The sequence below is a fragment of the Myxine glutinosa genome, chromosome 6 (assembly GCF_964187855.1).
Source record: "Myxine glutinosa chromosome 6, kmMyxGlut1.1, whole genome shotgun sequence".
Classification (NCBI taxonomy): domain Eukaryota; kingdom Metazoa; phylum Chordata; class Myxini; order Myxiniformes; family Myxinidae; genus Myxine; species Myxine glutinosa.
The window spans coordinates 177,242,917-177,260,369 of NC_136266.1; the positions used below are offsets into that span (position 1 = coordinate 177,242,917).

Below are 17,453 nucleotides of genomic sequence, written 5' to 3' on the forward strand. Positions count from 1 at the left end.
TCCATAGAATAAGTTTCAGAGCGTTCAGTTTTGAGTGTCATCCTCCTCCTCAGTATCGACCTCTTGAGTGTTGTTTGGATTGTCACAGTTTTCAGTTTGGCAAGGGCCACATGCAGCAGTGCAGCGGAGTCCATAGCGTCTGCAGCTGCATCGAGAGGATTTGCATCCCCCCAAACAGTTGCAATGGATAATTTTCAAGAGTTCGTCAGGCGCAGCATTGTTTTGGGTCATAATTGGAATTAACTGATCATTTTCCTGTTTCCATCCCCATTCAGTTGGGTTCATTTCATTTGCCATCCCCATCCATACCATAATTTGAAAGTACACACGTTGGCTATGGAATATTGTTGCAGGTGATGTTGGGGGGAGCCGTTCAGAAGTGACAAATGCTTGAGCAGTTGCCACTTTTTTGGTGAAAATGATATGGCGCAGTGATGATAGCGTATCATTAGACTTGCCACCAAAGAGATCAACCATCAGGTCTTTGCCAAGATCTGATATGTCCTCTTGAGATTTGTTTTGAAGGATGAATGCACTAGCACAGGACTTCATGACAGGATCATATTTCACTAATTTCCGGAAGGCTGACTTTTTTCCGATGCCGAAAATCCTTGAAGTAGAATCACATCCTGAGTCGGCATGTACAAAGAGCAACTCATTGCACACATCGTCTCCTAAAGTTTCTTTCAACAGGTTAATGTTATACACTCTGTGTTATTTTGACTGCTTGTTTGCATCAGAACGGAAGTAGATGATCTCATTGTCTGTTCTGGAGTAATGAAGGAGCAAGATCAGCAAATCTGTATCCTCACCGACCAACGTTGTGGTGCAATGACGGGATCGTTCAACAGTTGCCTTAACAATATCAACGTCTGCATCCCCTGGTGACTGAATGACATGGCATCCCCTTTTAGTTAGTGCTGTGCTGATGAGAGCAATCATGTCTGCCTTGTTTTTGTCACGAGACAAAAAGTCGTCCTTTTTGCCTGCAAACTCTGTTTCTGCAGTGAAACTAACAATAGGGTGCAGGTTTTTTCCTCGTCTCTGATGTGTGTTGTCTTTTATGGAGGGACCTTCACCATAGCCATCGAACACCACTGTCGCTTGTCCATAATGTCTCACAGTGAAGTCTGCATAAGACTCAGCTATTGCATTATATGAGTCGCCTTTGTTCCACGGTAAACGATGGAGCAAAGAGCCACCATCAAGCACGTAACAATCTGTTTTGGGAATAGAGTTCATCACAGCCTCACTTGATAAGTCCGCAGCATGGTCTCGAATTGCCTGAGCAAGCTGAGGTTTGTCTGCTTTTCGAAGAATGTTCCTGGTCTCAAAGAGGGCTGGAGGGTAGGGGCTTAGTTCATACGTCAAAACCTCTTCAAGGGAAAGATCTCCTGACCTTGACACCAGAAGGAAACGCTGGAACAGAAGGGCAGGATCAATGGTACGATCAGGAGCAATCTTCACAGCAGAGATATTCCCAAGGGTTTTGGCTCTGTCTTTCCGCTTGAATTTGTAAGTAAATGCCGACTTTCCGATTATATCTTCAATGATCTTGTTTCCAACCGATTCAAAGTCATGTACATTCACATCTGGCCCAGCCACTATCCCGTTGACAATGTTTCTCAGAGTAGGATCAGATGTGAAGGGTGAGCAGGCTGCAAGCTTTATCCGAATTTTCTCGAGATCAGATGCATCTCTTTTGATGCGCGCCTCAGTTGAGTCTTTGTGTTGCGGACTTGTAGTATAGGTTAGGTTTGTGAAATCCTGCATCGCAATGTTGCACTCGGATGTTACAGGTGTAGATAAGGTCCAAAGGTTTCGCATGTCCTCGGTCATCCCACTGCCGCGAGTTAGACCACCAGTGCTCTTCAGAGACCTCATCAACGTTTGTTCGATGACAAGATCACTACTATGACAGCTCGTGGGCAATGACAGCTCGTGGGCGAACTGCCTGAATTATGGCATGACCAACTGCCGCAACCTTGCGTCTTGTGTCTTTCCCAACGAACAATGTTTCCAGTGCTGTCCGCAGACTAGTCGGAATGAACGATAGGGCTGAATCAAGTTTTAAATCATCACTACTTGGATACTGATTCGTCACGGTAGAAACCTGAGATTTTATATCACTTCTGATTAACCTAGCAGCAGTTTCAATAATAGCGCATTTTTGGGACTCTTCATCGCCTTCCTGACACGTTTGCTTGTAGTATGATCTCAGAATCTGCGACGTTTGTTCTCTCATCGTAACAATATCGTCCAAGCCTTCTCTTTCACCAAAAAAAATTGAGTCCTTAAAGCGTTCTTTAAGACGCTTTTTCAAACTGTAATTGTCATACGGTTCCGAATCAGGATTACAAAGATACCCTTTCATTATGAGGCTCAAAGATGTAACAGTTAGTTGTTCCTCACTGTTCAGTTCTAGGTAAGCACACATTTTCTGAAATGCTTCATACTTATCTTCATCTTTAGGATGACCACACTTTCTGCGCTTGGCTTCGGGGGCTTTCTGGAACTCTAAAGGCACAGACTTGAAGGACCGGAAATTTCCACTACACGAATGATGATAAAGTCCGTCTGCTGCATGTAAATCTCGTAAATAGTATTCAATCCGACCCTTTACAGTATGTCCCCAATCATCTGAACGGGATTCACAGACCTCCACAATTGTCTCCACAAATTTGTCAGTCCGTACCCAGCTAAAGTGTCCCTTGTCCAAATCAATTGTACATCCACAGAATACGCAATCCTTTTCACTGTCAAAACCTCCACTTGATTGTCTTGTGGTTCTCTTTGGTGGCACAGAACCACTACTTTTCTTTGCAACATGGCTTTTAATGTTTTTATCATTTATGTACTGTTGACGACAGCTTTTATGCAGTTTAGTACTGGCTTCAACTACAAGATCGTCCTTCCGCTTTACACTGGCTTCATTTATTCCCTTCACCCCCTTCCACTGAATTGCAACCCAGTTATCACTGGAATCCTCGATCTCCTCCTTGCAGATTGGACAAAAAGCTTGACTGGCTGTGCTTGCACTCATTGTTGAATCATGTCTGAAAAAGAGAAAGATGAGAATTAGTTATTCAGTTAGATCCAATTCGACACATTCTTCAGGTCAATATATGGAAAATGCCCCCTCAACCTGTTAGATAATGGCCCACTTTCATTTTTAATGGTCTTAATGTGTTCCTTGCCCCCAAAAACCTAGGGATAGACACCAAGATCATCAAATTTGAGTTGATAGTTACATAGTTATGATCATTAAGAGGTTTCGGCAGCCATCTTGGACGCCATCTTGAAAAAAACACTTTTCCGGGGGTCCTCCTTTGGTAAACTTTTAGTATGTTATAAAGTACACTAAACCCTACCAGAATCAGTTGAGAAACCTTTTGTAGCAATTTTTTCGGGGGTTGAGGGGGTATTTTCCATATATCGACCTTACTAGAAGTGCTGGCCTTTGCCTAGCTGTTCATTGGCAAACTTTAGTCTTGCCCTGATGTTCTTTCTGGACAGCAAAGGTTTCCTCCTGGCACACCTCCCATGTAGATCAAATTTTTTGCAGCCTCTTTCTAATGGTAGATTCGTGCACTTTGACATCAACAGTGGCAAGACGTACATGTAGGTCCCGTGATGACATTCTGGGGTTCTTAGAGACTTCTTTCAGCATCTTGCGGTCTGCTCTTGGGCTGAACTTGCTGGGGCGGCCTCGCCTGAACAAGTTGGCAGTTGTTTGGAATCTTCTCTACTTGTAGATGATCTTCTGGACAGTGGAATGATTGATTTCAAATTGTTTGGAGATCTTTTTAAATCCCTTCCCAGACTCGTAGGCATCTATAACCTCCTTTCTGAAGGCCTCAGAGAGCTCTTTTGATCTATGCATGGTGACGCCACCCACTTCTACAACAAAGAGCAAACCAAACTAAACGTCTGAGGTTTAAATATGACAGGTTCCTCCAAGATCCTCTCTAACGATGTTCTCCTCATTTTCACCTGAGCTGGTGCACCTTATTCTAATTTTAGGTATTTGAAATAGTGATAAATGTAGCGGTGTACTTACTTTTTCCACATGTGAAATTTGCATTTATGTTTATTTAAATTATACAATGGACTACAAAATGTAAATGTTTCATGATATTTGTTATATTATATCACCTTTATCTATCAATATTGTTGAAATGAAGATCAAATAGCTGTATGTTGAAATATGTTGAAAAAGTCAAAACTTTACATGGGGTGTACTTACTTTTTCACGTGACTGTAAATGGTTTGTGAGTTTCCCAATGTCATTTATAACTAGAGTGAAGTCGATGGCCCACCATTGCAAATCCTCACGCTTCCTACCTAAAGCAAGTTGAAAGATGGCAAAAAGTTCCAGCAGGAATGACCCAATATCAAATTTTGCGTTAAAATTTTTTTCCACTGTTTTGAACCCTGTGACCCAAAGTCCCCACCCCCTGGGGCATGAACCCAGGGTGAAATCCCAAGAAAAATCGTTACCTTCATTCGTCTCCCAATGTTGATTGAATATACAAAGTTCCATTTAAAAAATGTTTATAAATGTGCCCGTAATTGCATTTTTCAGTTTTTGATCCCGGCCTAGTGGGCGGTGCCAAAATTGATACTGCTCTTGTACATTCTTGCCATATGCTGATCATAACTACCAGGTTTGGTGAATTTCTGCACTACCATTTATTTAGGAGGACCTCGTGTGACGGACAGACAGACAAACAGACGAAGCGGGTTACAACAGCCCCCCCCCCCCCCCCCCCAGTTTTTTCTTCGATTTTTTTTTTTTAAACGTGGAGGTAATTGGTCATTGATTTGTAGATTCCTTGAGAAAGCTCATTAGACATGCACAGGATATGAATGTAAGGGAATATCTCCATAACTGTCGACAACAATGAACAACAACAGGCATTTTAAGGCCATTTTCCCTGCTAGAGCGGGGGTTAGCCTTGCAGTCCCCATGACAATCTTCTCCATTTTGTCCTATTTTCTGCATCTCCTCTTGTTAACCCCCTTGCCCGCATTTCTTCTTCCACCATCTTTAGCCAAGTCTTTCTCGGTCTTCCCCGTCCTCTACTTCCTTCTACATTCATTTCCATCACTCTTCTCAACCAGTCACTTTCATCCTTCCTCAACACATGACCAAACCATCTCAACCTGTTCCTCTTCACAGCATCAATCACAGGCTCTATTCCCATCATCTTTCGCAATTCATCATTTGTCTTCCTCTCTCTCAACGATACTCCGCACATCCACCGAACCATTGGCATTTCCACCCTTTCGGAAGGCAGCAATCAGACCTCTGGAGTGTCAATTCTATTCACTGAACATTTTGCCTGAATTGAGAAAATGAAAACAACTGTGAGATTGTACTTAGGTTTGCCTAAACATAATAACACTGTATGGAAAGGCATTTGAGTAGAACGAAAGTTTGGTCGATGAATCCTACCGGATTCGTCATTTATATGATTTTAATAGCTCACACCGCGTGATTCTCGCAGGTGGCCACGAACCTGATGGAGCGGCTTTGGCTGAGCCAGCATGGCACCAAGCGTGTTGGACATTACAGCGGAGGCACAAAACGCAAGCTTTCGACCGCGCTCGCCTTGCTTGGACAACCACAGCTTCTGCTTCTCGTGAGGCTTTCATGTATTGTTGCTGCTGTGCGCCAACACCAATAACGTTTATAAAAGAGCCTGCATGGCGCTTCATATACCGGACTCGGTGGTGTGATGGTTAGAGTGTCCGCTCCCGAGTCTGGGTGGTTGGTGGTGCAAACCCCGGCCGAATTGTACTTTTATAATGGTTGTTGCTGTTTACTTGTTTGACGCACAACATCCGAAAGGATAGAACAAAGACATCAGTGTAACACTCAAATCACAAGGACATTAGTAGATAATTTACAAATCCGCAGAGTATTTTAGATGGGATTTGAAACTGGGATCCGAGCATCATAAGATAAGTGTTTAAATCGCAACAGCAATGACTGCACCACACTTCTGATTCAAAGAAGTTCTTGAGATGGTGATGAAGCCTTTTCATCATAACATAAATGATGATTGATGGATTTTCTCGTGGTGGACATTTTGATGGTAATAATAAGAAACTTTTAATTTTATTACCACACTCACCAGCATAAGTTTAGAGTATCCACTCTGAGTCTCGGAGGTAGGTAGTTCCTCCGAGAGGAGGAACCGAGTTGTACCTGTAGGGTAATACCAAATGGAACAGTGTTTGTCTGTCCGTCCGGCGTATGTGTGTATGTATGTATGTATTATGTATGTACGTATTACGTATGATGTATGTCCCTTCCTCTGGCATTTTGCGGGTTTATTCCCTTGAAATTCGTTTTCTCTGCAACCGTTGGTCCGATTGACACAACTTTTCACCATAGCACCGCCTCCTATTGCATAATTTTTATTGATAATTATGACATCACAGGTCACGTGGTACAGGTGCTATCTTGGAAAAAACCGAAAAACTTTGCACCTCTATATTTCTGAAGCCGCTCCATTGAAAAAATTGAAACATGGCTCATTGTAAAGTACTCCCCATGGGGAATAACATATGTCAATGATGATGTCATAGGTTCCTTCATTATGACGTCATAAATCGACAAGTAGAACGCTTGATCCGATCAGTATGAAATTATTTTGCATGATCTTGGGATAAATTGGTCGAGAGAAAAAAAATTGATGATGTCATCGGTCACGTGGTTCGGCAGCCATATTTGTACAGCGTAGCCGGTAGGGCAATGCCATCTGGACCAGTGTTTGTCCGTCTGGTGTATGTATGTATGTCGCTCACAAACGTGTATGTCGCATGACAGGGGACAGCAGATCCTCCACTCAACAGATCCAAGCCCGGCTACGCCGTTGTTAGACTATCGGTCTTGTTTTATAAAGGTTTGTGCTGCTTCCTTGATTGAAGATCAGCATTTAAAAGGATATATGACGGATAAACAACAATATTGCGCAGGCGTTATGGGCCTAATTTCCTCCTCCTGCATTGAAGTTCCTCGTAAGGGAACTTGTATCGAATAATGGTGGAAGTAAACGATTGATGGTACTTGGTACAGTAATGTTTCCCACGTGTGCAGGATGAACCCAGTTCTGGCATGGACCCAAAATCCAAGAGGTTGTTGTGGCAAACGATAAGCCAGGAGGTGGCTCGAGGCGGTGCTGTGGTGCTCACGTCACATAGGTGAGTTTGGCATGGTTTACGTGCCGTCATTCGGTCGTGTCGTCGCAACTCTTATTTTAATAAATGTTCACACGTTGTGGGCGTGGTACGTTCACTGACAAACTGAAATATAGTAAACTTTCAATAAAGCAAAAATGGACCTCAAGAGAAATCTTGAAAAAACCAATTGCAAAGAAAATACCCGATTCCGTCCTCACGCATTCATTACGTCTGCCACTGATGGTGGACGTAGGTTATGTTTTCACTCCTGTCTGTCTGTTTGTTACTTGCAAAATCGAAGATTTTTCAAGTATATCAGTTGGTCTTGTGCGTTATCCTGTCTCTGTCTGTCTGCTTGTCTGTATATCAATCGCCTAGAGGTCACAATTTTAGACCAATCTTCATGAAACTTTACCAAGTTGTCGAGGTAGTTACAACGGAGAAGCCCATTTATTGAGGTCAAAGGTCATCTTGAGGTCCAATTTCTAAAATCGTTTTTCACCTGATGGACTTGAAAATTGGACAGCAATCGCACAGTGCCTCAGTGAATTGGGAAACCAACATTTTTTGAAGTCAAAAGGTCAAAGGTCAACTCAAGGTCAAAATTCTAAAATCATCAATTTTCATCTGAAAAATCGATAATTTTAATCCGATTGACCTGAGCTTTGACTAAGATCGTCAATTTTAATCTTAATGCAATGGACAATTTGATGCATCCATGACAACTTTTTTTTTCAGTGGGGGGGTGGATTTTGCAAGTATCGTGCTCCGCATTACGTCTTTCTTGTTTGCTTGGCTGTCTGTCTCTGAGCAGGATAATTCGAAAAGTTAGGGATGGATTCGGATGAAACTTGGACAGGTTGGTTGTGTGTCAAGGACGAATTGATTCGATTTTGGTGACGATCTGGATCCGGATCTGGATATGAGAATTTTTTTTTCATAATGTTTTCACTCCTGTTTGTCTGTTTGTTACTTGCAAAATCGAAGATTTTTCAAGTATATCAGTTGGTCTTGTGCGTTATTCTGTCTGTCTGTCTGCTTGTCTGTATATCAATCGCCTATAGGTCACAATTTTAAACCAATCTTCATGAAACTTTACCAAGTTGTCGACGTAGTTACAACGGAGAAGCCCATTTATTGAGGTCAAAGGTCATCTTGAGGTCCAATTTCTAAAATCGTTTTTCACCTGATGGACTTGAAAATTGGACAGCAATCGCACAGTGCCTCAGTGAATTGGGAAACCAACATTTTTTGAAGTCAAAAGGTCAAAGGTCAACTCGAGGTCAAAATTCTAAAATCATCAATTTTCATCTGAAAAATCGATAATTTTAATCCGATTGACCTGAGCTTTGACTAAGATCGTCAATTTTAATCTTAATGCAATGGACAATTTGATGTATCCATGACAACTTTTTTTTTCAGTGGGGGGGGGGGGGGTGGATTTTGCAAGTATCGTGCTCCGCATTACGTCTTTCTTGTTTGTTTGGCTGTCTGTCTCTGAGCAGGATAATTCGAAAAGTTAGGGATGGATTCGGATGAAACTTGGACAGGTTGGTTGTGTGTCAAGGACGAATTGATTCGATTTTGGTGACGATCTGGATCCGGATCTGGATATGAGAATTTTTTTTTCATAATGTTTTCACTCCTGTTTGTCTGTTTGTTACTTGCAAAATCGAAGATTTTTCAAGTATATCAGTTGGTCTTGTGCGTTATTCTGTCTGTCTGTCTGCTTGTCTGTATATCAATCGCCTAGAGGTCACAATTTTAAACCAATCTTCATGAAACTTTACCAAGTTGTCGAGGTAGTTACAACGGAGAAGCCCATTTATTGAGGTCAAAGGTCATCTTGAGGTCCAATTTCTAAAATAGTTTTTCACCTGATGGACTTGAAAATTGGACAGCAATCGCACAGTGCCTCAGTGAATTGGGAAACCAACATTTTTTGAAGTCAAAAGGTCAAAGGTCAACTCGAGGTCAAAATTCTAAAATCATCAATTTTCATCTGAAAAATCGATAATTTTAATCCGATTGACCTGAGCTTTGACTAAGATCGTCAATTTTAATCTTAATGCAATGGACAATTTGATGTATCCATGACAACTTTTTTTTTCAGTGGGGGGGGGGGGGTGGATTTTGCAAGTATCGTGCTCCGCATTACGTCTTTCTTGTTTGTTTGGCTGTCTGTCTCTGAGCAGGATAATTCGAAAAGTTAGGGATGGATTCGGATGAAACTTGGACAGGTTGGTTGTGTGTCAAGGACGAATTGATTCGATTTTGGTGACGATCTGGATCCGGATCTGGATATGAGAATTTTTTTTTCATAATGTTTTCACTCCTGTTTGTCTGTTTGTTACTTGCAAAATCGAAGATTTTTCAAGTATATCAGTTGGTCTTGTGCGTTATTCTGTCTGTCTGTCTGCTTGTCTGTATATCAATCGCCTATAGGTCACAATTTTAAACCAATCTTCATGAAACTTTACCAAGTTGTCGAGGTAGTTACAACGGAGAAGCCCATTTATTGAGGTCAAAGGTCATCTTGAGGTCCAATTTCTAAAATCGTTTTTCACCTGATGGACTTGAAAATTGGACAGCAATCGCACAGTGCCTCAGTGAATTGGGAAACCAACATTTTTTGAAGTCAAAAGGTCAAAGGTCAACTCGAGGTCAAAATTCTAAAATCATCAATTTTCATCTGAAAAATCGATAATTTTAATCCGATTGACCTGAGCTTTGACTAAGATCGTCAATTTTAATCTTAATGCAATGGACAATTTGATGTATCCATGACAACTTTTTTTTTCAGTGGGGGGGGGGGGGGTGGATTTTGCAAGTATCCTGCTCCGCATTACGTCTTTCTTGTTTGTTTGGCTGTCTGTCTCTGAGCAGGATAATTCGAAAAGTTAGGGATGGATTCGGATGAAACTTGGACAGGTTGGTTGTGTGTCAAGGACGAATTGATTCGATTTTGGTGACGATCTGGATCCGGATCTGGATATGAGAAATTTTTTTTCATTTTAGTGATTCTTCACCATTGAGAGATGGTGCCAAAATGATATACTGCATAGCATTATACTTCAAAACGTTGTGGACGGACTATGACAAAACTTGGTGGATGAGTTGGTTATGTGACAAGAACAAGCCGATTCAATTTTTGTGAAGGTCCGAATCCAGATCCGGCCTATCAGTGAGATACAAAACATAAATTGCTCAACCTGGTGGAGGTATACACTGTTCTAGTTTCTTGTGCTGTTTTCTAAAAAAAAAAAAATCAAAAATTTCATTTTAACTCGAGTCCACTCTATAAATGTAAAATTAACAAACACCCTGAACTCGTCACAATGATGCAGAGGTGACGCACAAAGACGATGTTTGAAATAAATGGTTCAATAAGTATGGGAATATCTATATGGATTAGTGGTGTTATCCGTATCTATGTGGATCTCAAAAAGGTAACGTCTCGTAAAGTTATGGCAGGATAGCATGGATAGCATGGTTATCCACGTGTGTTTGACAGTGTTGTTCATTATGCTACCTGTCTCTTCACTCATCTCAGATATTATTCTTATTGGACATTTAGCCCCAAATAATCCACCGATTCCCTTTTTAAAATATCCTCTGTTCTCAGTTTTACTTCACTTTCTTGCAGAGTAGTTCTTCATTTACTCCAGTTTGTGAAATATGGCTTCCTCAATGTGTGTGTGTGTGTGTGTGTGTGTGTGTGTGTGTGTGCGTGTGTGTGTGTGTCACACGCGAAGAAGGGGAAGCTGCATAACCTCCAGACCTTCTTGTTATTGCTTTTGTAAAATGATGAAAAGAGAACCATTGGAAAGCTAATAATCGATTTACTTAAAACAAAATCAATGTCTGTTTAAAAGCCCGGCTTTTCTGGATGGAGGAAGAAGAAGCAAGACCCTGAGCTTTGATATAATGATTCCAATATTGTTGGACAGCGGGAAGCCATTAGAATAAAGTGTGATAGACACAGAAGGAGCACACAAATAACAACCGCAGTCACGATAACAGCAGCAGCAACAGGAACAACAACAACAGCAACAACAACTCCATGTTAAAAAAGATACTTTTTTCGTTTGTTTCACTTCATTTTCCATCCTCAATGAGACTCATAGATGGTCATTCAATATGACTGTCAAGTACAACACGCTATCTTTTGAATACACCCATCAGTAAAGTGATGTGTCGGCACCGCTAGTTAATATAATATGGGTTTCCTTACAAGAAACTTCAATGCAAGAGGAGGCCATTGAGCCCATCAAACCTAAGCAATGGCTGTCAAAATATTGTTGATAGTCGGTGTTTCATGAATGAATGAATGAAATAATATGAATGAATGATCGTTTTAAGGCCATTTTTGCCCCGCTAGAGCAGGGGTTAGCTTTTCGGACCCCATGACAATCATGGTTCCCTGTTTGAGGTAATATTTTATGGCCGGATGCCCTTCCTGACGCCAAAGCTTCCTGACGTCAATGACGCTCCATCTTATACAGTCACGTGAAAAAGTAAGTACACCCCATGTAAAGTTTTGACTTTTTCAACATATTTCAACATAAAGCTATTTGATCTTCATTTCACCAATATTGATAGATAAAGGTGATATTCAAGCGCGGCGTTACGCGCGCTGCTTGCGAGCAAGGAGGAAGCGGACAAGCGGTAACTTATAACTGTTATAAGCGTCTTTATTTCAGGAGCTCACTGTAACACTGGCGCGCTCCGGGCTGCGCGCCCGGTGTATATCATGAGGCCACGCCTACCCCTCGGGCGTGGCCACCGCCCACTTGGTGCGCGGAATGATGTCACCACGCCAGTGGGCTTTTGTGTCCGCCACACGCGCCCCCCCAGAATTCCCGCGCACCTGGAGGCCCAGTTTGCGGGGCAGACGAATGACCCGGCCGAAGCGCCCCCTGGCGATCGGCGGCGTCCGGGGTGCAGGGATGCCAGGTGGGATGCCCCTGGCTGCCCCTGGGATGGGTGCAGGACCGGGGGGCGGCGTGGCGGCGGGGCTGGGCGGTGCCGGGGGTCCGCCCGCAGGGGGGCGGCCCCGACGTGGGGGTCGGGCCACTGGCGGTGGATGGTCCACGTCGAGGTGGGCCGGCTTGAGGCGGTCTACCGAAACGCGGTCAGGAGTACCGCCGATGTCCAGGGTGAAGTGCTTCACCCCGGTCTCCAGCACGCGGAAAGGCCCATCGTACGGGGGCCGCAGTGGTGTCCGGTGGGCATCGTGGCGGACGAAGACGTACTCCGCGTGCGAAGCTCCGGGGCGACGTGCGTCGGTGGGTGCCCGTGGCATGCCGTTGGCACCGGGGCAAACCTCTGGGCGGTCTCTTGCAGAGCGGAGCGCTGCTGTGCCGCGGACCATGGTGCCGTGGAGTCGGGGAGGAACTCATCCGGCACCCGCAGCGGTTGCCCGAAGACCAACTCCGCCGCGGATGCACGCAGGTCCTCCTTGGGCGCCGTCCGGAGGCCCAGCAAGACCCAGGGGAGCCTGTCGACCCAGCCGCCGTCGCGGAGGGTGGCCCGGAGCGCGGCCTTCAATCAGCGGTGAAATCGCTCACACAGGCCGTTAGCCTGGGGGTGGTAGGCCGTGGTTCGGTGCAGCCAGACCCCGAGCCCCTGCGCGACCGCCCCCCAGAGCTCCGAGGTGAACTGGGGGCCGCGGTCGGACGAGATGTCTGAGGGGGCGCCGAACCGGGCGACCCAGGTGGCGATGAAAGCCTGCGCGACATCGGCCGCCGTTGTCGATGCCAAGGGCACGGCCTCCGGCCACCGGGTGGTGCGGTCCACCATGGTGAGGACGTAGGTGAAACCCCGCGGGGGGGGCAGAGGTCCCACCAGGTCCACGTGGACGTGGTCAAACCGGCGTTCCGGCACCGTGAACGGGGCCAACGGGGCCTGGGTGTGCCGGTGCACCTTGGCGCGCTGGCACGCGAGGCACGTCCTGGCTCAGCTGCGGACGGCCTTCCAGAGGCCATGCCAGACGAACTTGTCAGCGATCAGCCTTTGGGAGGCCCTCGCGCCCGGGTGGGACAGGCCGTGGATGGCGTCAAACACCTGGCGCTGCCAGCCCGCGGGCACGATGGGGCGAGGACGCCCGAGGGAGACGTCGCACAAGAGGGCCGCGCCCGCGCCGTCGAACGGCACCTCGGTGACGCGGAGGCCCGTGACGGCGGTCCGCAAGGCCTGGACGTCGGGGTCAGCGGCCTGGTCCGCTGCCATCCGGGCATAGTCGATGCCGAGGTGGACTGCGTGGGCGACGGCCCAGGAAAGGCAATCCGCCACCGGGTTGTCCTTCCCCGCGACGTGCTGGATGTCCGTCGTGTACTCGGACACGGCCGAGAGGTGACGCTGCTGCCGGGCCGACCACGGCTCGGTGACCTTGCCCATCGCGAAGATCAGCGGCTTGTGGTCGACGAAGGCAGTGAACGCACGGCCCTCGAGCAGATGGCGGAAGTGCCTGACCGCCAAGTGAAGCCCGAGCAACTCATGGTCGAAGGTACTGTAACGGCGTTCGGGCGGGCGAAGCTGCCGGCTAAAGAACGCCAGCGGTTGCCAAGCTCCACGCACCCATTGCTCGTGCACCGCGCCCACCGCGTAGTCCGAGGCATCGTTGGTGAGGGCGATCAGTGCATCGGGCGCCGGGTGCGCGAGCATGGTGGCGTTAGCCAAGGCGAGCTTCGCGCCCGTGAACGCCGTGTCCATCTGCTCGGTCCAGGTAACGTCGCCTTTGCCCGGCTTACCTCGGAGAGCTTCGTGCAGGGGGCGCAGGAGCTGGGCGATACGGGGCAGGAACTGATGGTAAAAGTTCACCATGCCCAGGAACTCCTGCAGCCCTCTGATCGTGCGGGGGCGCGGAAACCCCTTCACCGCCTCCACCTTGGCCGGCAGGGGGACGGCTCCGTGCCTGGTGACATGGTGCCCCAGAAAATCGATAATGGTGGCGCCGAACCGGCACTTTGCGGGGTTCACAATCAGGCCATGCTGGCCCAGGCATTCGAAGAGCGTGTGGAGGTGGCGTAGGTGCTCTTCGTGGGACGCGCTGGCGACGAGGATATCGTCCAGGTAGACATAGACAAAATCCAAGTCGCGCAGGACGCTGTCCATCAGTCGCTGGAACGCCTGAGCTGCATTCTTCAGACCGAAGGGCATGCGCAGGAACTCGAAGAGTCCGAATGGCGTGATGACCGCCGTCTTCGGGACGTCCTCCGGCCTGACGGAGACCTGATGGTAGCCGCGTATGAGGTCCACCTTCGAGAAGAAGGACATGCCCGCCAAACGGGTGGAAAAGTCCTGAATGTGGGGGACGGGGTAGCGGTCGGGAGTCGTGGCGTCATTGAGACGGCGATAGTCCCCGCACGGTCGCCATCCCCCGCCGGGCTTCGGCACGATGTGCAGCGGCGACGCCCAAGCGCTCTCTGAGCGCCGAACGATGCCGAGTCGCTCCAGGGTAGCGAATGCCGCTTTTGCCACCGCCAGCTTCGTCGGCTCGAGGCAGCGTGCCTGGGCGTAGACCGGTGGCCCGACGGTGGGGATGTGATGGGCCACCCCGTGCTTGACGGCCCCCGCCGAGAAGGTGGGCCGCGTGAGGGCCGGGAAGCCGGCGAGGAGGCGGGTGAATGCGTCCGCTGCCGGAAGCGTACAGACCAACGTGGCCGGAACCAAACCGTTCGGCAAGCCGCTTGGCAAGCCGCTCGTTGAGCTGTTCGACGAGCTGGGCAACGCACAAGCGAGCGAGCTGAACGTCTCGGCCTGGACAAGACGTCTGCGCTTGACGTCGACCAGGAGCCCATTAGCGCACAGGAAGTCCGCGCCAAGCAGTGCCATGGGCACGTCGGCGGTGACGAATGTCCATCGGAAAACCTGCCCTCCGAACCGCAGAGAGAGGCAGCGTTTTCCATACGTACGGATGGGCGTCCCGTTCGCGGCAAGCAGCGCGGGGCCCCCACCCGCGGCGTGCTTGTCTGACGTGCCGGCGGGAACGACACTCACCTGCGCTCCCGTGTCGCACAGGTAACGGCGCCCGGAGAAGGTGTCCGTTATGAACAGCAGGCTGCTCGAACGTCCGGCGCTCATCGCCACTATTGAGCGCCGGCCCGGGCGTTTCCCGACTTGTTGAAGGAGCATGGCGGATGACACTGCCGAGCTTCGTGGCCGAACTTGGCGTGGAACCAGCACCAGGTGGTGGAGCTGGAGGTGCGCGGCGGGCTCCGCCAGGCCGGTGGAGTTGGCGGGTTTCCCCGCGGTGGCGGTTTTCGCCGCAGCGGTGGGCGGGGCGTGGCGGCGGTCACGAGGTGCGTATCAGCATGCTGCGTATGCTGTATAAGCTGATGCTGTGGATCAGCAGCATCAGCAGCATCAGCAGCATCAGCCACGAGGGCCGTGACGGCCACGCCGACTCTCGCCCGCGTGTCCGAAGCGGCGAAGTACTTGTCCGCCTCGGCTGCCAATGCTCGGGGTTCCGTTAGCCCAGTCCCGGCCAACGCGAGGCGAACCTGCGCTGGAAGTTGGCGATGGAAAAGCACCCGGAATAGAGAACCGGGGGCTTCGTCGCCCAACAGTGACAGCATATGTTCCATTCGGACCGATGGGCGTGTGTCACCGAGCTCGGGGAGATCCAGGAGGCGGTCGGCCCGTGCGTCGTCCGTGAGGCCGAACGTGGCTAGGAGTAGCCGCTTGAGTGCCTCGTACTTGTGGCCGTCCGGTGGGTGGCGAAGGACGGACACAACTCGAGCGGCCGTGCCGGGCCCGAGGGAGGCGACGACGTGGCAGTAGCGTGTGTCATCGCCGGTGAGGCGCCGAAGCTGAAATTGGGCTTCGGCCTGGACGAACCAGACTTCGGCCTGAGCCTCCCAAAATTCGGGAAGTTTGATGAAGTTGGCCATGGCAATGGCGTCGCGTGTGGAAGGATCGCTCCGGCAGATCCAACGTCGAGGGGGTCACCAGTAAAGCGCGGCGTTACGCGCGCTGCTTGCGAGCAAGGAGGAAGTGGACAAGCGGTAACTTATAAGCGTCTTTATTTCAGGAGGTCACTGTAACACTGGCGCGCTCCGGGCTGCGCGCCCGGTGTATATCATGAGGCCACGCCTACCCCTCGGGCGTGGCCACCGCCCACTTGGTGCGCGGAATGATGTCACCACGCCAGTGGGCTTTTGTGTCTGCCACAATATAATATAACAATTGTTATGAAACATTTACATTTTGTAGTCCATTGTATAATTTAAATAAACATAAATGCAAATTTCGCAAGTGGAAAAAGTAAGTACACCCCGACATTTATCACTACTTCAAATACCTAAAATTAGAATCAGGTGCACCAGCTCAGGTGCAAATGATGAGAACATCGTCAGAGAGGATCTTGGAGGAACCTGTCTTATTTAAACCTCAGACATTTAGTTTGGTTTGCTCTTTGTTGATGAAGTGTTTGGCGTCACCATGCCGATATCAAAAGAGCTCTCTGAGGTCTTCAGAAAGAAGGTTATAGATGCTACGAGTCTGGGAAGGGATTTAAAAAGATCTCTAAACAATTTGAAATCAATCATTCTACTGTCTGGAAGATCATCTACAAGTGGAGAATATTCCAAACAACTGCCAACTTGTTCAGGCCAGGCCGTCCCAGCAATTTCAGCCCGAGAGCAGACCGCAAGATGCTGAAATAAGTCTCTAAGAACCCCAGAATGTCATCACGGGACCTACAGGTAGCTCTTGCCACTGTTGATGTTAAAGTGCATGAGTCTACCATTAGAAAGAGGCTGCACAGATTTGATCTACATGGGAGGTGTACCAGGTGGAGACCTTTGCTGTCCAGAAAGAACATCAGGGCAAGACTAAAGTTTGCCAATGAACACCTCGGCAAAGACCAGCACTTCTGGAACAATGTGCTCTGGACAGATGAGTCAAAGGTAGAGCTATTTGGCCACAGTACCAGAAGACATTTTTGGCGAAAACCAAAGACAGCATTTGACCACAAGAACCTGATACCAACTGTAAAGCATGGTGGTGGAAATATTATGGTTTGGGGCAGCTTTGCTGCATCAGGGCCTGGGCAGCTCACCATCATAGAATCCACTATGAATTCTTCATTGTACCAGAGGATGCTTGAGGATAATGTGAGGCCATCTGTCAGAAAGATGAAGCTCAACCGAAGGTGGACCTTGCAACATGACAATGACCCTAAACATACCAGTAAATCCACCAAGGAATGACTGAAAATAAAGAAATGGAGGGTTCTGGAATGGCTAAGTCAAAGCCTG

The 17,453-nt window shown here is 48.0% G+C and overlaps 1 protein-coding gene across 1 annotated transcript in view; it reads left to right on the plus strand.

Annotated features, from left to right (window-relative positions):
* The window catches only part of LOC137429501 (uncharacterized), a 278,822-nt gene that overhangs the window by 253,755 nt on the left and 7,614 nt on the right, over positions 1-17,453 (plus strand). The window contains exons 60-61 of the mRNA XM_078781105.1: positions 5,511-5,645; positions 7,109-7,212. Coding sequence (XP_078637231.1) covers positions 5,511-5,645; positions 7,109-7,212 — 239 coding nt within the window. The remainder of the gene's footprint in view (positions 1-5,510; positions 5,646-7,108; positions 7,213-17,453) is intronic.